Consider the following 25,961-nt stretch of genomic DNA (forward strand, 5'->3'; position numbering starts at 1 on the left):
ACCCATAGCAGAGGCAATGAAACGCTGTGCTCACAGACAAAGCAGGCTGGCCATATGCATCCCAGCCACACAGAAGCCAGCTCCAAGCCAAAAGCCCTGATGGCATATTTTATGGTTCCCCATTTGGTGGCTGGACACATAACAATATCATACCTTCTGTAATTAAGATCAGCACTTAGGCCAGCAGAGTACTGCACACCAGAGGGGCACCAGCTCATACTGGGGATGACATCAAAGACAGAAACAGAAATGCAGGGAGAAAAGAGGAAACAGGGATGGAGTTACTAGGTTTAAAAACGAAGGGCATAGTTAAGAGACAGACGAATTTATTTGTTCAACAAAAAATTTAGGAATGTAACACTGACAATTTTTAAAAAGGCTAGAATAAAAACCATAGAAACTTAAAAATGTTTTATTCTTGTCTATATAGCACTGTGGAAAAGACTGTGGGTTCTTTACAGTATCACCAGTTCAACCTGAAACCCAAACATTCCTTCTAGTGAACCCGTGGCAACTACCTATGGCTCACTCTTCAGACATGAGAGGTGTTTCAAACTCCATCATTGGGAATAATCTCTCAGTACATCCCATACTCCCACATCACCCTTACCACAGTATCGCTAACCCTAGACTTTTTAAAAGAGACAGTGACAAACTGTGCTTTGGTGGACTCATGAAGTCATCAGTTTTTTTTTTTTTTTATGTGTTTCCATTATAGATCCAACCAAACCAGACAATTAATAGATTTTGCATAAGATACTTAGCCAACACTGGCATCCATCTTCAAACCCTACTCACTAGGCTACTATGTTAAAGATAAAGCATATAACACTGATTAAATATTTGCTTATATTTTAATGATAATGAAAACTCCCCCCCAAGATGGAGTTTCACTCTTGTTGCCCAGGCTGGAGTGTAATGGTGCGATCCTGGCTCACCGCAACCTCTGTCTCCCGGGTTGAAGTGATTCTCCTGCCTCAGCCTCCTGAGTAGCTGGGATTACAGGCATGCGCCACCACACCCAGCTAATTTTGTTGTTTTTTTTTTTTTAGTAGAGATGGGGTTTCACCATGTTGGTGAGGCTGGTCCTGAACTCCTGATCTCAAGTGATCCACCCACCTCAGTCTCCCAAAGTGCTGGGATTACAGGCTTGAGCCACTGCACCTGGCCGATAATAAAAATTTTTTAAAAAGGAATTCTATGGCACTAAGTTAGAAATGTATCTTTTAAATTTTAAGTTTGTATCCGTTTTTCAGATTAAAAAAAAAAAATCCATCTGATCATCTACTTCCTTGAATATCCCAGTAGGGGTGTCTATTCTCAAGTAGCAGGGACAGAAAATGTGGGGTTGGAAATGCTAAGTAAACACCACTAGCTAAAACAATAATCAATTCAAAATATTGTGTGCTCTATAAAGGAAACTGCATAGAAACGTCAGGATTTTTATTAACAAAAACTATCGTTTAAAAAATACCCTGCTACCTGGGCCATAAAGTTCTAGGTGATGTGCTTTTGTTTTCTGAGAAGAGATAACAGCAGAGCTTGTGGACAACAATAAAACCACTCGGCTCCCTCCAGAATCTTGCAGATGGGAAGGCCTGGCACCAAAAAAATTAGATATATTGGATATATCTAATAACTTTGTTTTGTTGTCAAGTGGGGTTTTTGGCTGGAGAAAGGAGACAAGGAAAATGGTGGGAGGATGTAAGAGCTACTCCTATGGCTCTTTAAAAAAATCTTTACCATATCATTTAAAACTAAATAGTATAAAGCATTTTTTTTTTTTTTTTTGAGACAGAGTCTCGCTCTGTCGCCCAGGCTGGAGTGCAGTGGCCAGATCTCAGCTCACTGCAAGCTCCGCCTCCCGGGTTCCCGCCATTCTCCTGCCTCAGCCTCCCGAGTAGCTGGGACCACAGGTGCCGCCACCTCGCCCGGCTAATTTTTTGTGTTTTTAGTAGAGACGGGGTTTCGCCATGTTAGCCAGGATGGTCTCGATCTCCTGACCTTGTGATCTGCCCGTCTCGGCCTCCCAAAGTGCTGGGATTACAGGCTTGAGCCACTGCGCCCGGCCAGTATAAAGCATTTTAAATCAGATTAAATTAGTGGTATAAAGCTTACAAGTGCAGAAGCAGAAAGTAAAAATACAGTGGAGACACTTCACTGTTCTGGTAAGTGGGATGACACTGACACAATTTACTTGTGTGAGGAGAAGATATATATTTTACAAACACACATAAGACTCAGAAGTCCGTTCTTCGACATTATTAAATTTTAAATCGCCAGTTAATAAACAGGCATATTTTTACCTAAATATCCAACTTCTTTTTTTAGAAACAGGAATGTGGCAAATCAGTAACTGAACATACACTGCCAAACCATCATTTTTAAAAATAATCTCCTTCTACAGATTTAAATGTTTCTTTACTTTCAGGATATGACAATGATGTGGAATACCGTGAAGAGATTTAACATGAAGAGAATGAAAAACGATAGGGAGGCAGGAAGACAAACATAATAGCTTTTTTTTTTTTTTTTTTTTTTTTTTTTTGAGACTCAGACTCATTCTGTCACCCAGGCTGGAGTGCAGTGGCATGATCTCAGCTCACTGTAACCTCTGCCTCCCGGGTTCAAGCAATTCTCCTGCCTCAGCCTCCTGAATAGCTGGGATTGCAGGTGCGTGTCACCACACCTGGCTAATTTTTGTGCTTTTAGTAGAGATGAGGTTTCACCATGTTTCCCAGGCTGGTCTCAAACTCCTGGGCTCAAGCAATCCATCTGGCTCAGCCTCCCAAAGTGCTGGGATTACAGGCATGAGCCACTGTGCTCAGCCAAGATGTAACAGCTTTTCTAAAGAACCAGGAAGGAAGCTGCAGATGGTCTACAATGTCTGCCCTTTCTGGTAACAGAAAACTCCTTTCATAATTAAGGGTATTTTTGAAAGCATCGTCATTTCCTCAATTAGTAGGGGTAATATTTAGCAGTTCTTTGGCTTTGAGATTTGGAAAGTTCTAGATTAAAAAAAAACAAATGTCCCTTCCCCTGCCTTATAATACTTGTTGTAATGTTTCAATTTTACAAAATTTTAAATTATACATTACATTCTTCCTACAAAAGTAAGTTTCACTAGGGATGAAACTGGCTGGAGTTGTTGACGACAGGCACATCTATACACTAACTCGGACTGCATCCAGCAATCTGTCGTCTCCCACTTTGTCATCAAGTGCCTGTTTTTAATAAGCGCATATTGAAAAGCTTTAATAAAGACCCAGACAAATGTACCTCCAAAGAACCTTCTACGGAAACGCATTTAGTAGAGATGGGGTTAAAACTTGTTTAACAACTTATTTTCTGGAAGAACAATTTCATAGGAATCATGATTATCTGAAATTCATGAGAACATTTGAATTTAAGCTCAATTTCTTGCCTAAAATCTGGAATTAAACAAAGCATCCACTTGGAAAAGACAAAGTCGGAAAGATCACTATTCGCCTACTTCCCAAAAAACAGGTTCAGCTAATAGTTAAAAATACTTCTTTACAAATGTCTCCTAATACGAGACACTGGCAGTAATATAACCCTAATTTTTGGACTTCTAAACGTTTTTCTAAACAATGGAAGAAAAGGTCACTAATGACTTCTAAAGAAAATCCAATGCAAAATTTGAAGCAAATTAGCAATCTGACTAGAAATTACTTCTCAGCTTAAAAATCATTTATTTTTAGCTTCAAAATATTACCTGACAAATACTAATTAAGGAATTCAAAGGCCAAGAGTTGAACTTATACCTCTGATTTGCTTTAAGAAATGACTACATCCACAATGGAATGGAAAATGCCAGGTGGCCTAGTAATAAAGTCTTTCATTACATTATTAAAGAATGTGTTGACAATATTTCAGGGCCTATATACAAGCACACACACATTCCTGGTTTTTCTTTTGTGGAGAAGAAAAAAATAGTACTCCCCAGGGTCCATTAAATAGGTACGACATAGACAATTCTTTGAACTCTTCTAGAGAAAGCTGGGTGAGACCCTATTATCACAGTCATCTGAACACCAATGAGCACAAGATTGAAAAAATTAAAAATAATTTTTAAAAAAGATAAAATAGGATAAAACTTCAATTAAAGAAACCATTTCATATAAAATGGACATTGGCAATTAATAAGTACCTATATTTTATTTGCCTGAATTAGATGGGACATTACTTAAAAGTAGATGGTCCGATCATGGATTAAGCAGAATGAGATGCTTGTTAGTATACGCTCAGAGGTGACATGGTTAGTCCATCAAGTTAACGAACTCTGTACCTTCTCCTATGAATGGGAGGTCTCCTGACAACATCCCCAAGAGCTCGCATTGAACTGAAAATGAATGGTGAAGAGGTCAGTGTTGCAGATGAAACAAAATGGGATACAAATGCATGAAACATACAGACACCACACTGGGGAGAGAGACACTGCTCAAAGAGAAATGGCACAGGGAAGAGAATGAAGGAATGTGGAATAAGAAAAACATCAGGACAAAAAGGGACTGACAATTTCTGTGGAGGGCTACTTTGCTCCTCCCCTTGCTCCAAGGAGTTAATCAGATGGCAAAAGTTATGAAGTTTATTAAATTATTAAAGAATCAGAAAAAAATTACTACTCCAAGCTTTAAAGGGGTTTTTCTTAACACTTTAAAATTCAGGTTATACTACATGCAGGTAACACTAGAAGAATTAGTCAAACTGATTAAAATCTCACTCTCATTCCATTATCTTCAGAGGTATTAGGACAATGGTCCTAGATAAGCCTCAGCAATAAATTCAAACAGGAGATCCCATGACATTATGCAGGATGAAAATAAGTAGAGTTCTAGTCTCAGTTCAGTACTAGACTGACTGTAAGACTTCATGTTTGTTTCTTAATTCAAAGCTGACATGAAACTACTGCCTCCAATATTTTATCATTCATAAGTTTCATTAATGTGGTAAGAATAAACGTTCCCATTTACTAAACACTCACTATATGACAATCACATTTCACTGTATTATTAAAAATAATAAGGAAGGTATTTTACAGATGAGAAAATTAAAGCTTAGAGGGGTCAGGTGACTTGCCCAAGGTCATTTACATGGTAAATTATGGAGCTGGGGTCTGAACACAGATTTTCCTGATTCCAAAGCCTATATTCTTTCTTCTATACTATGGGGTCTCCTAAATTCTTTTACCAACAATAACACAAATCAGAAGCTTCTCAAAAGCAAGCACACACTGAGACACTAAACAAACTGCCTCCCATCTCACCTCCGGTGGTTCATTTCTGCATCGCTGGCTGCATTTTTCCCAGGCCCCCAGCTGTGCCTCCGGAAGGGGGAAAGAGAGCGCATGGAGCTCCTCAGGACAGAGCAGTTTGCAGGCACTTCAGTGATACTGTCCATCTCCTCCTCCTCCACGTCGCCTGGGTCAGCAGGCTCACTCTCACTTTCTCGACCCTCAGCTCCCATCCCATGGCTGTAGAATCCATCAAGGCTTTGCCGATCTCTTGACCTGTTTGGCTTTAAAATCTGGGAGAGAGACACATCACTGCCATGAGAAGAATGTTGGTCCAGTGAAGCCGTGTCATCGGTGGATGAACTGGATCCGGTGATATCACAGGTCAACTGCTCTTCCTCTGGCTGTAATGGAGAGAAAGCACATATGGTTGAAGCCAGCAGGGCCAATCAGATAGCCTCAGTTATTCTAGATCAAGCTAATGGCTTCTCAGTGGGCTCCAGGCAGGCAAGATCATGATTGGCCTCAGAGACTTGTTTTTTTAACAGGATGATCACAGTTGGATTCAAATCTCCCCGGACTCCAGAAAAGAAACAGTCTAGATCTATCCTCTTTCTGTTTGTTTTTGAGACAGAGTCTCACTCTGTTGCCCAGGCTGGAGTACGGTGGCTCCATCTCAGCTCACCACAACCTCTGCCTTCCGGATTCAAGAGATTATCCTGCTTCAGCCTCCCAAGTAGCTGGAATTACAGGCATGCACCACCACACCTGGCTAATTTTTGTAGTTTTAGTAGAGACAGGGTTTCACTATGCTGGCCAGGCTGGTCTCTAACTCCTGACTTCAAGTGATCTACCCACTTCAGCCTCCCTCTGGGATTACAGGTGTGAGCCATCCCACCTGGCCTAGGTCTATCCTCTTTAAACCTTTTACTAGAGGTACTAGACTAGAAGTACATCATTTTTTCTTTCTTTTCTTTTTTTTTCCAATTTGAGACAGGGTCTCACTGTGTCACTCAGGCTGGAGTGCAATGGTGAAATCATGGCTTACTGCAGCCTTGACCTCCTGGACGCAAGCAATCCTCCCACCTCAGCCTCCTGAGTAGCTGGAACTAGAAGCAAGTGCCAGCATGTTCAGCTAATTTTTTGTGTGTATTTCTTTTAGACACAGGGTTTCACCATGTTGCCCAGGATGGTCTTGAACTCCTGGGATCAAGCAATCCTCTTGCCTTGGCTTCCCAAAGTGCTGGGATAAAAGTTTGAGCCACTGTGACCATCCCATTTTTTTTCTTTCTTTAAGAGGAAAAAGATCAAATTTATGTTAGTTCTTTCAGTCAATATCACCAACTGCAATGAAGGGAATCCATTTGTCTCTGGGTTTTTTTGTATATGAAAACTAAATTCATAATGTGTTAGATTTAATTTTTTTTTACAAGCTTTAACTGAACAAAGCAGTCTGCTTGGCTACAATAATAATGTGCTGAAATTAACATTCCAAAAGCAAGTCTGTGGTTGTTTTTAGTGGCCTTCTGAAAAATGCGGAATAGCTTATGACCCCACCTAAAGTTTGCCACAAATGCATAAGTACTTTTACAAATATCTAAATGGATGAAAGCTATACATTTTTCTCATTTCACTGAGAACTGGCTGAGTGTTATGAGGCCAAATCATACATTAAATAATCAGTCCTGGCAATGAGGCCTTTGATAAAGTGATGACGCTCTTTCCTGGCTAACCTCTGCCTAACAGGTTCTGTGTAACTTTGTTCTAGTAGCCTGACATTTTCTACTTGTCGAAACATACCAGTGGCCAGGCGGGGTGGCTCACGCCTGTAATCCCAGCTACTGGGGAGACTGAGACAGGAAAATCTTTTGAACCCGAAAGGGAGCAAGGGAGGGAGATACCAGAACACAGAATTTGATGGGTGAGGGAAAGATGAGCTTCATGGTACCCAAAAGACCAAAAGAAGTGTCTAAGAGATGCTTGATCATACTTAAGATGTGGGCACTGTCTTAATAGCTATTTTGCACTCTTATGGGATGGGGGCAGGGAACAGGGAAGGGCATTTTGTAATTCTTTTTCCCTTTTTCACAATATTTTCCTAATTAGTCTACTCAATGTTTTAATTAAGGGTAAAAAAATTTACGGTTCTTCAAGAAAGAGAAAAAAATTATGAAAATCTTTCGGCTTTGGAATAGAAAACAAGCTCTATACTATAAGGAGACTCTTTTTAAAGGTTTGACGTAATAGTTCAAAAGCACACCACTTTCTAAAAGCACCCTTTCTACCTTTTGGGCTTGATCTCACAAGCTAATAAGAAGGCTTTCTTTTTCTAGTTCTGTGGAATCCAGTTTCCTAGATTGTTTTTTAAGTAATGTATGAGATGTGAATGAGAGAGAAGATGCATGGGGATCACCAGACAGGTCAAACTGAGGCCCAGATTTTCCAATGGACTCAGGCATGAGCAGCAGAGTCAAGATTTGAACCCAGGCTGATTTCAACTCAAACTGCCCTATTCTGGTATCTCAATCATCTTTTTAAAATCCTGTAAGAACAAGACATCAAAGTCAGTATCACAGAAGTCCCTTCACTGGGTCACTCTGTAAAATAAAACTATGGTTCACCAAGTAAATTCTAAATTGTGGTAGGTATTATTTTAAAATGAAACAACTGAGTATGCTTTTAAAGTGAGTGAGGGACTCGGGGGCTTCCTAAAGGGGTCCTATTCACGGAGCAACTCTCCATGGACAAGGACAATGTAAATGGTCTCGTGAATGTCTCGGCTTTCTCACTGTACTGGGTTGAACAGTGTCCTCCTCAGATACATGTCCTTCTCAGAATGTGACCTTATTTGGAAAGAGGGTCTTTGCAGATATAATTAGTTAAGATGAGGTTATACTGGAGTAGGGTGGATCCAAAATGTCCCCAGATCCAATATGAATGGTGTCCTTGCAAGAGGAGAAGAGACACAAAAAGACACACAGGAGAGAATACCACATGAAGACAGAGGAAGAGATTAGAGTGCAGCATCTACAACCCAAGGAACACCAAGGACTGTGAACAAGCACCAGAGACTAGGAGAGAGGCCATTTTCTCTCAGAGCCTACAGAAGGAAAGCAGCCCCACTGACACAGTGATTAGGATCCCCAGCCTTCAGAACTGGGACCAAGTACATTCCTGTTGTTTACAGCCACCCCGCTTCCAGTAATTTGTTACAGCAGCCCTAGGAAGCTAATATACTCACCCTTAGCTGCCTAAATGTCTAATTCTCAAAATAATATCAAGGGACAAACAGAATGAACATCAATAAAGCAAAATGTGTAAAAAGCCTGCTCTAAAACACACAAGAAAGGCTTCAAAGCAAACAAAAATTTTGAGTTAAAGTTTCCATTTATTAATTTGTCATATAGCCTTCTTACAAGTTAGCTCTTCTCAGTTTGGAAATAACTCACAGACAGTTGTATAGGTGCTTCTTCACTGGCATCTAATCTTGGAAGGATTTTGCCTTGAAAAAAAAGGTCTGCTGGCCGGGCGCGGTGGCTCAAGCTTGTAATCCCAGCACTTTGGGAGGCCGAGACGGGCGGATCACAAGGTCAGGAGATCGAGACCATTCTGGCTAACACGGTGAAACCCCATCTCTACTAAAAAAAAAAATACAAAAAACTAGCCGGGCGAGGTGGCGGGCGCCTGTAGTCCCAGCTACTCGGGAGGCTGAGGCAGGAGAATGGCGTGAACCCGGGAGGCGGAACTTGCAGTGAGCTGAGATCCGGCCACTGCACTCCAGCCTGGGTGACGGAGCGAGACTCCGTCTCAAAAAAAAAAAAAAAAAAAAAAAGAAAAAAGAAAAAAAGAAAAAAAAGGTCTGCTATCTCTCTGGCACTTTACCAATCTGAAGTTTATAAAGCAACCATCTACCCTTTTGAGACTCATTAAAATAAGGTGGGAAAATCTTTGGTGGCCTATTTATACATATTTTAAAAACAAAGAGCTCTGTCTAGAATATATTCTCAACACAAAGCCTTTCTTCCTAATACGTGCTTTTAACTCTGATCTCACTGAAACTACATGATTTCTACAGTCTCGTGCATCTGGTAAGAATAAAGTTCACACAGAATAATATTCTTATACTCAGTATTTTTACTGCACTATGCAGCTCTTACTATGAATTGGTGGTTATTACTTGAAAAAGGAAAACAAAACATCACTGGTGAAAATGTAAAATGGTACAACCACTTGGGAAAAGATCTGTTTCATAGCAAATTAAACCTATACCTACCATATAATCTAACAATTCGAATCCTAGGTATTTACTCAAGAGAAATGATATTATTTAGATTCCATTTATACGAAGTTCTGAAACAGAGAAAACTAATCTGTGGTGGGAAAACAATTAAGACAGCTGTTGCCCCAAAAGACATGAGGCAACTCCAAAGCAATGCTTATAGTCTGTATCCTGCTGCAGGCTGGGTACAAAGGTGAATGAAGGCTTCTATCAAAAGTCACCGATGGGTGCTCACTTTGATAGCACATATACTAAATTGGGACGATGCACAGAAGATTAGCATGGCCTCTGTGCAAGGATGATGCACACATTCGTGAAGCGGTCATTAAATTTTTTTTTAAAAGTCACTGACTGGTACCCTCAAGATTGTACATTTCACTGTATGTAAATTTTACCAAAAAATCCAATCAGCATATAAACAAATATTGAATTCTAAGTGTTCAGAGGTGAAGTATATTGATATCTGAACACTTAGAATTTAGGCAAACTGGGTGGACAGAAGGATGGACAGATATATAGTTACATAACAGAGCAAATACAATTAAAAGTTAATTGTAGGATCTAAGTAGTGGGTATATGGGTGTTCACTGTACAATTCTCCAAATGTTCTATATGCTTCAATATTTTCTTAATAAAATGTTGGGGAAAATGCCTGACTGGCTTTCTCAGCCAGAGTTACATTATACAGGTATGGACACATAAGTGCATACAGAGGTATAAACATTATATACATAGAACTACAAAAACTGCTGCATACTTTATATCTTATTACTATACTTGAAGAAATCATGCTTAATACTGCCAATATACTAGTCCTTTAATCTCCATTTATTCCCAAATATTTATTATTTATAATAATACACAAGGCACTCTACATGGACCTTGGAAAAGAACAGCTCACATTTTAAACACCTAACACATGCCAACCATTTAATCCATTTATGTTCAATATTTTAAGAAAAGTACCTGATTACAAGCATTACCACTGGTTCACAGTTTTAAATTTGTAATAATTTCAGCACTTGTACATAGGCAATTGTAGTTTTCTTTCTTTTTTTTTTTTTGAGATGGGAGTATCACTCTGTTGCCCAGGCTGGAGTACAGTGGCACGATCTCAGCTCACTGCAACCTCTACCTCCCAGGTTCAAGCAATTCTTCTGCCTTAGCCTCCCGAGTAGCTGGGATTACAGATGCCTGCCACCACGCCCAGCTAATATTTGTATTTTTGGTAGAGATGGGGTTTCGCCATGTTGGCCAGGCTGGTCTCGAACTCCTGACCGCCAGTGATCCGCCTGCCTCGGCCTCTCAAAGTGCTGGGATTACAGGCATAAGCCACCACGCCCAGCTGCAATTGTAGTTTTCTTAATTAGGATTCTGTAAATACATTTACTTTTATTTATTTTTAAGACAGCGTCTCGCTCTGTTGCCCAGGCTGGAGTGCAGTTGCACAATCACAGCTCATTGCAGCATTGAACTTTAAGGTCCAAGTGATCCTCTCGCCTCTGCCTCCCAAGTAGCTGGGACTACAGACGTGTGCCACCATGCCTGGCTAATTTTTAAATTTTTTAGTAGAGACAGGTTCTCACTATGTTGCCCAGGCTGGTCTCAATCTCCTGGACTCAAGCAGTCCTTTCACTTCAGCCTCCCAAAGTGTTGGGATTACAAGTGTGAACCAGTGTGCCTGGCTTACATTTACTTTTATCTCAAAAAGGTTTTTTGGGTTTTTTTAAAGTAATTTTTTTGGCTTGGGGATCAAGGACCTGAGAAAAACTACAACACATGAAAGAAGGATGTTCCCTTTAGGTTTTGTATCTTACATAAGTCATTTTGATTTTTTTAAAATCAATTGTAGATACATCTTCTAACTAACCTGGAGAAAAAAAATACATGGAAGGGCTTTGATTTACCTCTCTTTGGGAAGAGAGGCAGCAACTATTAATATTTCCTGTAGACGTTAATTACCCTTTTGGATAGTAGAGTGGCCTAGATCATTATATTTTATATTCGTACTTTCTCTCTTAGCTAGTGCCAAAAAGAATCCTAGGATTTCTTTTCACTTTAGAAACAAAATCTAAATTTTATGCTGTTGATTAAAGATCTTAGGAACTCACACATATTCATGAGAATAAACATTATTCATGAGAATAAACACTCACTAAAGAGTCATTTACCAGGAGGTATACTGAATGGAAAGACAGGGTTAAGGTGAAAAGGTCACAGCAAACATTACGGGCTGTTAAAGACCTCTGTGAGGCCAGAGTCACACAAATGGCTGAAGGAAGTGACGTCATGTACCACTCATGGTTCACAGAAAAAGATGTTGCAATCTCTTGCCTACAGATTATTTTTTAGAGAAGGAGAAGAGGGTTAGAACCTGGGAACAAACTGCAATACATTTTGATATTTTGCATAGCACCCTCTGTGGATTACCCCTGAGGACGACTTTTAAGGAAGCAGCTGATGGCCTATCTGCCAGTGCCACACTTTTATTTAATCACTGGCTATTAGGGCAGGTTTGGAGAGGTTGAGAATAAAACAAAAAATGAATGGATTTTAGAGTCAGGCCTAGATGCAAACCTCAAGCTGGCTGCTCACCTACTAAATAATTTTGGATACATTTCTTCACCCATCAGTGCCTCTATTTCCTTAAGAGCATAAAACCACCTACTCGTCAGGGTTGATGGGCAACAAACTGAGATCAAATATTTTAAAAATTTAGTTCAGTACCTACTGTACAGTAAGTATCCTGTCAATATTAGTTTATCTCTCTCCTTTTTGTAAGTCAGCCCTTGGTTTCATTAACGCTAGAGCAAACGTTTATTGCAAAACCTCCCCTGGTCACAGGCTACTTTGGTAGAGCAAAAACACTAAGAGAAAAATCCTCCCCATCTCTTCTCAGGCCATTTAGACATTCTCGAGCACACATGAAGAGGTGAAAGTGAACCTGCCATTTCTGGTTTTCCCTAAGCAGTCTGGTATAAAATGTAGGTGTTATTTACTTATTTATTTTTGAGACAGGGTCTTGCTCTGTCGCCCAGTCTGGAATGCAGTGGCGCCATCACGGCTCACTGCAGCCTTAACCTCCTGGACTTAAGTGATCCTCCCACCTCAGCCTCCCGAATAGCTGGGACCACAGGTGTGCACCACCATGTCCGGCTAATTTTTGTATTTTTTGTAGAGACAAGTCCCATTATGTTGGCTCAGGCTGATCTCAAACTCCTTGACTCAAGTGATCCTCCTGCCTTAGCCTCCCCAAATGCTAAGATCCACCATGCCTGGCCTCCTTCAACTTTAAAAAATTATGTCTGTCTAGTATTCTTGGGAAAAAAAAAAAAAAAACTCCGAAATCTAGCACAGGTCATTTATATGAGCAATTTCATAAATGGTTCTGGGAAACTAAGAAGGAGAAATATAGAAAATTCTAATTATCCTTAGCTAGGAAAACCATTCAGTTAAGTGACCAGAAGTAACTCTGAGTCTGCAGAGATGGTAATATTCAGGTACAAGCTGTCATGCACCTAGGAGGTTGCAAGCAAGTATTTCTTAATGAAGACACTTCAATTTTTTTAAAAAACTTTTTACATTAAAATTTTCAAACATATATAAATGTTTAACAAATATCTGTATATCCATGACCTAGTTTCAGTGATTATCAATGATCCCATTTTAAAGCTGGAACTTAGAGATACTATCTAATCTGTTTATCTCAGTATGTTTTTAGCGACACGTATCTTCAGAATGGTATTCCCTTGCGGGGAATAGAATTCCTTAAAATTAAAACCTCAAAGTCACAGTGGAAATTACCTAAACTCTGATAAAATAAAATAAAATAAAATAAAATACAAAATAAAATAAAACTATTGATTTCTCTTTTCCTAAGTAAAAAGAGAAAGGCAGATCTTCTAAATGTGGAGTTTTTACTTCATAGAATTTTTTGTCAAGTCACTATGAGTAACAGTGATAGAAATCTTTAAGGCTGCATCATATTAAATAAGTCTTTCCAAGGAACTTGGGAAGACAATGTACTCAAGATAAAAATGCTGTGTAGAAGTTACAAGAATAGGCCAGGTGTGGTGGCTCATTTTGGCCTTAGGGAAGGCCAAAAATGAAAGGAAGGTACACAGGGTACATTCACAGAGGCATTGATATGCTCCTGATTCCCAAATCTTTAGGTCTCTATTCTTGTAACTTCTCTTATTTTATTTTATTTTATTTTATTTTATTTTTATTTTTGAGACAGAGTTTCACTCCTGTTGCCCAGGTTGGAGTGCAGTGGTGCAATCTCGGCTCGCTTCAGCCTCCACCTCCTGGGTTCAAGCAATCCTCCTGCCTCAGCCTCCCAAGTAGCTGAGATTACAGGCACACGTCACCATGCCCAGCTAATTTTTTTTATATGTTTAGTAGAGACGGGTTTTCACCATTTCCAGACTGGTCTCGAACTCCTGACCTCAAGTGATCCACCGTGGCCTCCCAAAGTGCTGGGATTACATGCATGAGCCACCACACCTGGCCTATTCTTGTAACTTCTACACAGCATCATTGACCATCTTGGACAACTTAATCACCCACTAACACAATTGCCCTCACCACTTCTCCGAGCTCATTATAAAACTAGAAGGAACCGCCTTGGTAGATGCAACAGTGTTTCTGCCTCTTCACCTCCTTACCATTAAGAAAACCACTTGTGGCATATAATTGAGTAGCATTTGCCATCTCTGTTGTGGGAAAGCCCTCTATTCTTCGCAGAGGAACAAAACAGAACTTGCTGCAACTAGAAACAAACATAAGCAAAAGAAAGCAAACTGCTCCCATTCCCCACCTCCCTTAGACAGTCTTAAATTATATGCAAACGTGAGCTGATTCATGTGGAAGGGCTCCATCGCAGAGATCTAGAAAGTTCCAATTAAGCAGGCTAGATGAGGATAAGTGATATGACCACACTCAACAGGAAGCTTCAGGCCTAAACACATTAACCAGAAATGACTCTACAGCTGGTTTATACATATGACATCATATAGTCTGAGCTGTGGTCCTTGCTGCCCACTGAGAAGTGTTTACTGTCATCTGACTTAATTCTAAAGGAACTTCCATTTCTTTTGACTCCTATATGAGCTTCAAAGTCTGCATTTAACTAGCCACAATTTCACATTAAATCACTTTGGCCAATGCTTTTTTCTTTCCCTTTTTTTTTTGTTTTTGGAGACAGAGTCTCGTTCTGCCGCCCAGGTTGGAGTTCAGTGGCGCAAACTTGACTTACTGCAACCTCTGCCTCCTGGGTTCAAGTGAGCACCTCCAGCTAATTTTTATATTTTTAGTAGAGACGGGGTTTCACCATGTTGGCCAGGCTGGTCTCGAACTCCTGACCTCAAGGGGTCCACCCACCTCAGCCTCCCAAAGTGTTGGGATTACAGGCATGAGCCACCATGCCCAGCCCAATGCCTTTTTCTAAACCCTGGTAATCTGGCGTTTCCTTCTCCAAGAGAACATTTACACACCTCTCAGAGTGAGTGAGGCCCTACAAGGCTAGCTGGATCACAACTTACTAGCAGGAGTTACATATTTAGGGAAACAACATGTCTTGGGAAGACAATGAGCACAAGAGGGGAAAAAAGTGGAAAAGAGTTTGGGAAGCCCAAATAGGAACACGAAAGCCATGGGACAAAAATGAAAGGAAGGTTTACACAATACCTTTGGGAAGATGATGCTGTCCATGTCATCACTGGGTGAGTGGAAGAGGTCAGAATCACTCCCGGGTTCTCTTTTAAGTACACCTTGTTTTGAGGTACACTCTCTGCCCAGTCCAACATCCAGGAAGTTCTCACACTCTGAAAAAGAGAATTTATTCACCAATATTGAAAATAAAACAAAAAACAAAAAGAAACACTTCCTTTTCACCCCAGCAACCAGTCTTTTAAATCTCTCTCTCACTCTTTTCTTTTCCTTCCCTCCTTGTTTCTTTTTTTCGATATCAAGAAGCTATAAAGGACACAGTCTAATTAGTAGTTCTGCTATTCCAGTTCTAGGTTGATATAGCTCCTACAGGACAATCATGTGCCTACCATGTTTATATTAGGTACAGAAAGATAAAAGGATGATTTAGAAGCATATTCTACTTCTATTTAGATACCTGAACGGTAATGTTTTCCTCGTAGTAGTTAGGGAATTTTTTTTCTTTTGTCTTCAAAATCCAAAGTCTTTTACTAGCAACTATGTGATGCAGTTTGTTTTAAACTTATAGGTTCTGCTGAGTAATAACAGAAATATAATTTAACTTTTCTTACCATAAATAGCTCTTAAATTGGGGGCATAATGTGCCAAAGTGGAAAAATGTATCATTTAGAATCTGTTTTCAGTTCAATAACTAGAACAGGGACCCTGGCAAGCCAGAGGGAGGGGTCTGTGACAGAAATACTACCTTGGTACATGGAGGGAGCCTAAAAACTTAGTAGCTTGAAATAAGCAAGATACTCTTTCTTATTAACTTTGCTTTTTTGTTTTGTGTTGTTTATTTTGAGATAGGTTTTCATTCTGTTGCCCAGCCTGTAGTGCAGTGGCATGATCTCAGCTCACTTCAACCTCCACCTCCTGGGCTCAAGCAATCCTCACACCTTACCCTCCCAAGTAGCTGGGACTGCAGGCACATGCCACCAAGCCCAGTTTATTTTTTGTAAAGATGGGTTTTGGCATGTTGCCCAGGCTATTAACTTTGTAAACAAAAGTGACATGTGACTGGGTACTATACGGTTAAAGGGATTTGTAGATGGTGAAACCAAGAACCCAAGTCCATTACTGAGTGGATATGAGCTTCCTTCAAGAAGTTTTTGCAACCTCCGCCTCCCGGGTTCAAGCGATTCTCCTGCTTCAGCCTCTTGAGTAGCTGGGACTACAGGCATGTGCCACCATGCCTGGCTAATTTTTTTTTTTTTGTATTTTTAGTAGAAATGAGGTTTCACCGTGTTAGCCAGGATGGTCTCCATCTCCTGACTTTGTGATCCACCTGCCTCAGCCTCCCAAAGTGCTGGGATTACAGGCATGAGTCACTGGGCCTGGCCCTAAGAAGTTTTAAAGATAAAAGTTATGGCCAGGCATGGTGGCTCAAGCCTGTAATCCCAGTGCTTTGGGAGGCTGAGGCAGGAGGAGCACCTGAGGCCAAGAGTTTGAGAACAGCCTGGCCAACATGGTGAAACCCCATCTCTACTAAAAATACAAAAAATTAGCCAGGCTTGGTGGCAGGTGCCTACAATCCCAGCTACTTGGGAGGCTGAGGCAGGAGAATTGCTTGAAGCTGGGAGGCGGAGGCTGCAGTGAGCCAAGATCGCGCCACTGCACTCCAGCCTAGGTGATAGAGAGCGACTTCATTTCAGAAAAAAAAAAAAAAGATAAAAGTCATGTATCTCTGTTTTTGTAAGCAAGTTAATGTGTTATTTGGACAACCAGGTAGGCATGCTTTATCAAATCTGTAGGTGACACTAAGTGATGAGGGACAGGGCAGGAAACCTGGCTATCTAGGAGTTAAAGAGAACTCTACTTGGAGGTTTTGGGGGAAGCAAATTCAAGAGGAACTGACAGTACAAGGTGATGACAAAACCAAAGAAACACTAATAGTTTTAGTCTCTATTAGTAAATAGTACACTGGCATCCAAAACGGGAACAGTCCTGTCACTATGTGCCATCCAGACCACACCTTCAGGATTGTACTTGTTCCTAAATAACATCTAAAGTAGAACACTGATAAACAAAAATGTGTACGTAGTAACGGGGTCACGACAGTCAAAACATTTGAGATACATTCAGCTTACTGAGGAGCTTGAAGAAAATGTGCCTAAAGACGGTCACAGATTCCCTCTGTGCTGTTCCAGGGGCAGAACAAAGACCAGTGAGTGTGAGCTACAGAGCTTCACTAAAACGGGGCTTCTTGGCAATAGGTTGGGTGCCCCATAAAGTAGTGACTATCACTTTACCAGAAGGGTTTTGGAACAGAGAATGACTATGTCAAGATATTACAGAAAAGGTATCTGCACAGAGAGGGAAGTGAGGGCTGGACTAGATAACTTCCAGTGTCTCCTTCGATTATTAGATTCTATGCTTAGATAATTATGTTGTCTCTGTGTGTTGAAACTGGGAAGAAATAGCTGTTCTAATGAAAAATTAATTAGGGATAATCACTGAATTATCTGCCCTGGTAGCTTAGAGCAAGGGTCAAGGATGCACTGCATTGCTACAGGTCATAAATCGCTTGTCAATCAAATGATTTTTTCTACTAGTTAAGCATCTGGCTAAATACTGGGGAGTATCCAAATAAAAAGAAATGTTTAATGTTGGGGGTGAGGCAGTTTACTGTCTTGTGGCAGAAATAAACATATTAGAAGACAATTTCAACGAAGAATTACACAAAAAAATGCCATAGGAAGTGAGACAGGGCTCATGGATGAATCTGAAAATCTTTCAGTTAAAAAAAATCACCTTAGTCTGTTTCAGTCTTGGTTCAAACTATTTCGGAGAGTGTTAGTTCAATGGGAACAGCCCTGCCTTTAGCCGACTGGAAACTATGGGTATTCTGGAGAATTTTTTTCACATTTCCTAGAGTATGTAGTAACCTAAGAGGAGCTGGTGGGTGTGATCTACTCCTTCTCCTTTCCCTGCCTGAAAAAATAAAAAAAACGCCTTTCCGTGACTGAGGGAAAATAGGGGGGCTGGCCAAGAAAAGAAAGGGCTGTCACAGCAACTACACTGAGCTGCTCGCTGTCCAGCTGGCCCTCTAACAGACCACGTCCAAATTCCAGACTGGAAAACAAACTAGCTCATGATATCCGAATGGAAAATTCACAGGGAAGATCCAGATTCAGCCCTGGTAGGAATACCTCACCCAGAAAATAAATTCAAGCCAGCACTACAAGGGGTAACAAACCAAGTTTGGGATGAGAGTCTGCTCTGTGAGATAAAGCTGATTGTTGAGGAGGGGAAGAGAGAAAAGTACAGAAAGAAGGACCAAGATGGAGAGAGAGGGACCATAAACCATTATAACCCCCCATGTCATGGGGCGGGGGGAGGTGGGGGGAATCCCTAAAGGCAGAGCTAATCCACACCCTGTGTCACATGTATTGCTAAGTTTTCAAAATTAATAAAATCTTTTCTTTCCTTCTATATGTTCCCTTCCTACTGAATAAAGGGGAGCTGCATATCTAAGTGTAAACAAGAGTAAAGATCTCTGCTTTTTGAGTTAGACTCACCAGGCTTAAATCTAGGTCTGACTACTTAATAGAAGAAAAATTCTAGGCAAGAAGTAATTTCACCCCTCTCAGTTGCCATTTCCATAACAGTGACAAGAGATGATCGTACTTCCCTAAAGGAGTCACAGTGACAGGAATAATTTATACATAGAGTAACCAGAACTCTGGTTTCCACCACATAGCAGGTGTGTGATGTATGTGTCTAATGAAGTTAAGGCTTCATTAACATTTAATGTATGATTCAGTAAGTATCCAGACGACAGTACCTTAAAGATGGGCACAGGCAGGGCCAGTCCCATTTTATGACCCATATGTAAATTTGTCTATAATTTTTGTGTACTGAGCTATTAGCTTTTTAGAATACAAACTTTTTAAAAGGTGTTATCTAGTCATTTGGGTTTAAAGCGACATAAATGCCAACAAACTGTTATTGGGGAAGGGAAGGAAAACACACTGCTGACATCCTGTGGGCTCTGTTATGTCATACTAATCATAATTCTATCTTGTAATTTGTCCATTACTAAAGAGTATACAAAGTGATTTTAAAAGACGGTAGTATCTTGGCTAGGCGCAGTGGCTCATGCCTATAATCCCAGAACTTTGGGCGGACGAGGCGGAGGGATCACGAGGTCAGGAGATTGAGACCATCCTGGCTAACACAGTGAAACCCCGTCTCTACTAAAAATACAAAACAATTAGCTGGGTGTGGTGGTGGGCACTTGTAGTCCCAGCTACTTGGGAGGCTAAGGCAAGAGAATGGTGTGAACCCGGGAGGCGGAGCTTGCAGTGGGCCGAGACCATGCCACTGCACTCCAGCCTGGGGAACCTGTTATTTATTTATTTATTTGAGACGGAGTCTTGCTCTGTCGCCCAGGCTGGATCTTGGCTCACTGCAACCTCCGCCTCCTGGGTTCAAGTGACTCTTCTGCCTCAGCCTCCTGAGTAGCTGGGGCTACAGGCGTGTGCCGCCACACCCGGCTAATTTTTGTATTTTTAGTAGAGACAGGGGTTTCACCATATTGGCCAGGCTGGTCTCAAACTCCTGATCTTGTGATCTGCCTGCCTCAGCCTCCCCAAGTGTTGGGATTACAGGCATGAGCCACCTCGCCCGGCCAAAAGACAGTATCTTATTTGGTCTAATGCTATTGCTCTCTTGAGGAAGTGTTTATGAAGTAAAATAGAGAAACCTGCAAAACAAAGTACCTAGGATTCACAAAAACACTATGCCTAAAATCAAAATCTCAGGTCTGAAGCTGAGTGGCATAATTCTGATCTGCAACTTTGTTAAATTGAGATTTTAAAATAATTACTTTAAAAAGACTAAATTGCTTATGCTTGGGGTTAGCGTATACAGTAGGTCTACAGAATTCAAAATTGTGTCCTGGGGAAAATGTCCAGGGGTTCAAAAATCATTTCTCTAAATATAGAAATTAAACTATGATGTGTGGAGATCTTTCCTTCCTGTGAATATTCAAACCGTGAGCAACCTCATTTAACCTTTACTTGGCAGAAAGTTTCACTCTTGGGTGGTTGTAATTACACTTTTAGAAAAAGCCCCAAACAGTTTAAGGAACCAAAACACAGTAGTAAGTGGTAGACATTTAAGTAGAAGGTTCTAGGAGGCTACATGGGGGAAGTGTCAGCTAAATCTGTCAACGGGGCCAATCTTGTAAAACTTGGACCCTGAACACGACTATAGCATAATATCCTTAACTACTCTCAAAAAATGAGACAAAAATAGAGAAAAACACTTTCCATATTTGTTTTCAATTATTTCCTTTGTAGTAAAGTCAGAGAGTTGAGAATCAGTAGGAAACTGCTCTGGAGTTAGAGGATTCAAAACAATTTGTTTTTAAATTTAACACTACTGGAGGGTATCTACACGTAAACTATTTCTAAAAAGACCTGCAAATGAAGACTAGGTAATTTTTAAAGCTGGGCAGTAAAAATTGGGAAGGCAAACAGAGGCTTGTTGGGTAAAACAGACTAAAAAAACTCAGAATGCAAATTACTAGTATTCACTTAGCAGCCATAGGAACAGGCACAGGGATTACTCATCATGTCATCCGTACTACACCCTCAAAATGAGACAAGCTACTAATACTTTACAGATGGGAGGGAGACAATGTAGCACACAGACATTAGGGAACATACTTTACGTCACACAGAGTTAGAGGCTGGACCTGTATTAAAAGTTGGGAATCCTAACTAACCACAAGCCATGTGCTATGTCATTAACAAGCAAGGTCTTAAGAGCATTGTACCCTCAAGTGTTGTTAGAAATAACTCAAAGATACTTAAGGAAAGACTTAATTCCTGACCATGCATCCAAAGTGTAATGTTCTCAACCTTGGGTACACAGTAGGGTAATAACTAAAGGAGCTTATAAAGATTTTGGTATCTAGGCCACACCCCACCCAACTAAATCAGAATATCTGGAGGTAAGACCCAGGCATGTGTATATTTTTAAAGCTTGCTCAGCCAGATAATTCCAATGTGCAGTCAAAATTGAGAACCTCAGGTTTGGTTCTTAACAGTAGATTTATACTTTTGCCAGATTAAAAAACCTATGTCATATGTATATGCACAGCACAGATGCCTTCACAAATGAATGAATCATAAAGCCACCTATGATGTCCGTTGCCAGCAAAATAAAATCCAGGTAATTACATGTGCTCATCTTCAACTGTAAGACAAAATGCCTACAAAGCCAAATCACATATATCCCTTCCTCTGATTTACTGTATAATATGCTAAGGAAGGGCAGATCTCCAAATAAAACGATCTGTTAGAGTGGGCCTGCAGCTCCAGAAAATGAATGGACAATCTCAGCTTACCTGGGCTCTGCTTGGAAGCCAAAAGAGATGCTGCATCAGGGCATGGCTCTATTGTACACCAGTTTTCTCGGTTTATCTGAAAGAAAAGGAAAACACTGTGTTTCAGTCATTGAAGTAATATGAGATAATTTTATAGGTGCCAAAATTATGTCGACTGTACCAACATTCCTATCTTTTTATTTAATACAGGGTGAGCAAACTTATGTCAAGGGAAAAAAAATTTTTTTCACACTATAACCACAGCAATCTATACTCAAGGCTCTAAAGAGGTTGTCATTGTCAATAAAAATTAGGCATACAAAAGTAAGAGGAAAAGATACACAAAGATGAAGGCCATAGTGTAGGCCAAGGGTAAAATAAAAAAAGTTAACATATGAAATTGACTAAATATTAAAATACATATTTGGTGTGGCTCATGCCTGTAATCTCAACACTTTGGGAGGCTGAGGTGGACTGCTTGAGGCCAGGAGTTCAAGACAAGTCTGGCCAACATGGCGAAACCCCATGTCTACTAAACTACAAAAATTACCTACGCATGGTGGTGGTACATGCCTATAATCCCAGCCACTCAGGAGGCTGAGGCACAAGAATTGCTTAAACCCGGGAGGCAGATGTTTCAGTGAGCCGAGATCGCGTCACTGTCCTCCAGCCCGGATGACAGAGCAAGACGCCATCTCAAAAAAAAAAAAAAAAAAAAAGGCTCAGAGGGGTAGCTGAAGTAATAAATAGCAGGACTGGTATTGGAATGCCAAGTCTGTATTACTCTAAAAAGCAAAAACTTACCCCCTCCCCACAAATTAAAAAAAAATTTAAATATAGCCTTTACACCTCCCAACCATCTTAACAATTCTCTACTTTGATTCAATTTTAAAATTTTAAAATTACCATTGAAGATTTCAATACTCCTCTCTTAGTTTATTGATAAAACAAATAGAAACAAAATCAGCAAGATAGAGAAAACCTAAAAAACCTCAATCAATTTGACCTAACACAATATAGAACACTCCATCCAATAACAGCATAAGACACATTCTTCTCAAGTGCACTTGGAATGTTCATATTCTATCACATAAAACAAACCTCAAATAAAACAAACATATTCTGTAGCATAAAACAAGTCTCAAATATAAGAAAATTAAAATAAAAAGTATGCTCTGTGATCACAACAGTATTAAATCAGAAATCCAAAACAAAAGATTGGAAAAAACTCAAATATTTGAAAAAAATTTTAAAAACTTCTAAATAGGCTGGGCGCGGTGACTCACGCCTGTAATCCCAGCACTTTGGGAGGCCAAGACAGGCGGATCACAAGGTCAGGATACCAAGACCATCCTGGCTAACATGGTGAAATCCAGTCTCTACTAAAAATATATATAAAAAATTAGCTGGGCATGGTGGCGGGCGCCTGTAGTCCCAGCTATTCAGGAGGCTGAGGCAGGAGAATGGCATGAACCCGGGAGGCAGAGTTGCAGTGAGTGGAGATCGCGCCACTGCACTCCAGCCTGGGAGACAGAGATCAAAAAATAAAAAATAAATAAATAAATAAACACTTCTAAATAACCCAATGAATCGAAGTATATTAAGAAAAATAGGGGGGCGGAGCAAGATGGCCGAATAGGAACAGCTCCAGTCTCCAACTCCCAGCGCGAGGGACACAGAAGACCGGTGATTTCTGCATTTTCAACTGAGGTACTGGGTTCATCTCACTGGGGAGTGCCGGATGATCGGTGCTGGTCAGCTGCTGCAGCCCGACCAGCGAGAGCTGAAGCAGGGCGAGGCATTGCCTCACCTGGGAAGCGCAAGGGGGAAGGGAATCCCTTTTCCTAGCCAGGGGAACTGAGACACACAACACCTGGAAAATCGGGTAACTCCCACCCCAATACTGCGCTTTAAGCAAACAGGCACACCAGGAGATCATATCCCACGCCTGGCCGGGAGGGTCCCACACCCACGGAGCCTCCCTCATTGCTAGCACAGCAGACTGTGATCTACCGGCAACGCAGCAGCGAGGCTGGGGGAGGGGCGCCCGCCATTGCTGAGGCTTAAGTAGGTAAACATAGCCGCTGGGAAGCTCGAACTGGGTGGAGCTCACAGCAGCTCAAGGAAACCTGCCTGTCTCTGTAGACTCCACCTCTGGGGACAGGGCACAACTATACAACAACAAAAGCAGCAGAAAACTCTGCAGACGCAAACGACTCTGTCTGACAGCTTTGAAGAGAGCAGTGGATCTCCCAACACGGAGGTTGAGATCTGAGAAGGGACAGACTCCCTGCTCAAGTGGGTCCCTGACCCCTGAGCAGCCTAACTGGGAGACATCCCCCACTAGGGGCAGTCTGATACCCCACACCTCACAGGGTGGAGTACACCCCTGAGAGGAAGCTTCCAAAGCAAGAATCAGACAGGTACACTCGCTGTTCAGAAATATTCTATCTTCTGCAGCCTCTGCTGCTGATACCCAGGCAAACAGGGTCTGGAGTGGACCTCAAGCAATCTCCAACAGACCTACAGCTGAGGGTCCTGACTGTTAGAAGGAAAACTATCAAACAGGAAGGACACCTACACCAAAACCCCATCAGTACATCACCATCATCAAAGACCAGAGGCAGATAAAACCACAAAGATGGGGAAAAAGCAGGGCAGAAAAGCTGGAAATTCAAAAAATAAGAGCGCATCTCCCCCGGCAAAGGAGCGCAGCTCATCGCCAGCAACGGATCAAAGCTGGACGGAGAATGACTTTGACGAGATGAGAGAAGAAGGCTTCAGTCCATCAAATTTCTCAGAGCTAAAGGAGGAATTACGTACCCAGCGCAAAGAAACTAAAAATCTTGAAAAAAAAGTGGAAGAATTGATGGCTAGAGTAATTAATGCAGAGAAGGTCCTAAACGAAATGAAAGAGATGAAAACCATGACACGAGAAATACGTGACAAATGCACAAGCTTCAGTAACCGACTCGATCAACTGGAAGAAAGAGTATCAGCGATTGAGGATCAAATGAATGAAATGAAGCGAGAAGAGAAACCAAAAGAAAAAAGAATAAAAAGAAATGAACAAAGCCTGCAAGAAGTATGGGATTATGTAAAAAGACCAAATCTACGTCTGATTGGGGTGCCTGAAAGTGAGGGGGAAAATGGAACCAAGTTGGAAAACACTCTTCAGGATATCATCCAGGAGAACTTCCCCAACCTAGTAGGGCAGGCCAACATTCAAATCCAGGAAATACAGAGAACGCCACAAAGATACTCCTCGAGAAGAGCAACTCCAAGACACATAATTGCCAGATTCACCAAAGTTGAAATGAAGGAAAAAATCTTAAGGGCAGCCAGAGAGAAAGGTCGGGTTACCCACAAAGGGAAGCCCATCAGACTAACAGCAGATCTCTCGGCAGAAACTCTACAAGCCAGAAGAGAGTGGGGGCCAATATTCAACATTCTTAAAGAAAAGAATTTTAAACCCAGAATTTCATATCCAGCCAAACTAAGTTTCATAAGTGAAGGAGAAATAAAATCCTTTACAGATAAGCAAATGCTTAGAGATTTTGTCACCACTAGGCCTGCCTTACAAGAGATCCTGAAGGAAGCACTAAACATGGAAAGGAACAACCGGTACCAGCCATTGCAAAAACATGCCAAAATGTAAAGACCATCGAGGCTAGGAAGAAACTGCATCAACTAACGAGCAAAATAACCAGTTAATATCATAATGGCAGGATCAAGTTCACACATAACAATCTTAACCTTAAATGTAAATGGACTAAATGCGCCAATTAAAAGACACAGACTGGCAAACTGGATAAAGAGTCAAGACCCATCAGTCTGCTGTATTCAGGAGACCCATCTCACACACAGAGACATACATAGGCTCAAAATAAAGGGATGGAGGAAGATTTACCAAGCAAATGGAGAACAAAAAAAAGCGGGGGTTGCAATACTAGTCTCTGATAAAACAGACTTTAAACCATCAAAGATCAAAAGAGACAAAGAAGGCCATTACATAATGGTAAAGGGATCAATTCAACAGGAAGAGCTAACTATCCTAAATATATATGCACCCAATACAGGAGCACCCAGATTCATAAAGCAAGTCCTTAGAGACTTACAAAGAGACTTAGACTCCCATACAATAATAATGGGAGACTTCAACACTCCACTGTCAACATTAGACAGATCAACGAGACAGAAAGTTAACAAGGATATCCAGGAATTGAACTCATCTCTGCAGCAAGCAGACCTAATAGACATCTACAGAACTCTCCACCCCAAATCAACAGAATATACATTCTTCTCAGCACCACATCGTACTTACTCCAAAATTGACCACGTAATTGGAAGTAAAGCACTCCTCAGCAAATGTACAAGAACAG

General features: G+C 40.9%; 1 protein-coding gene and 1 non-coding gene across 16 annotated transcripts in view; one reads left to right on the forward strand and one right to left on the reverse strand.

The window, feature by feature from the left end:
• Positions 1-25,961, reverse strand: part of LOC105488365 (A-kinase anchoring protein 13) — a 356,595-nt gene that overhangs the window by 80,536 nt on the left and 250,098 nt on the right. For 9 of the 15 annotated variants that reach the window (XM_011752355.3, XM_071100748.1, XM_071100743.1 and 6 more), the window contains 5 exons: positions 21,601-21,676; positions 15,222-15,358; positions 5,288-5,658; positions 4,310-4,363; positions 154-219 (listed from right to left, as the gene is read on the reverse strand). In XM_011752355.3, the coding sequence (XP_011750657.2) occupies positions 154-219; positions 4,310-4,363; positions 5,288-5,658; positions 15,222-15,358; positions 21,601-21,676 (704 nt within the window). The remainder of the gene's footprint in view (positions 1-153; positions 220-4,309; positions 4,364-5,287; positions 5,659-15,221; positions 15,359-21,600; positions 21,677-25,961) is intronic. The other 6 variants (XM_071100751.1, XM_011752360.3, XM_071100747.1 and 3 more) reach the window with 2 other exon arrangements.
• Positions 9,761-9,866, forward strand: LOC112427816 (U6 spliceosomal RNA). The gene has a single exon (XR_003019556.1). It is a non-coding gene; the product is annotated as a U6 spliceosomal RNA (small nuclear RNA).

Source organism: Macaca nemestrina, chromosome 7, assembly GCF_043159975.1.
Source record: "Macaca nemestrina isolate mMacNem1 chromosome 7, mMacNem.hap1, whole genome shotgun sequence".
Taxonomy (NCBI): domain Eukaryota; kingdom Metazoa; phylum Chordata; class Mammalia; order Primates; family Cercopithecidae; genus Macaca; species Macaca nemestrina.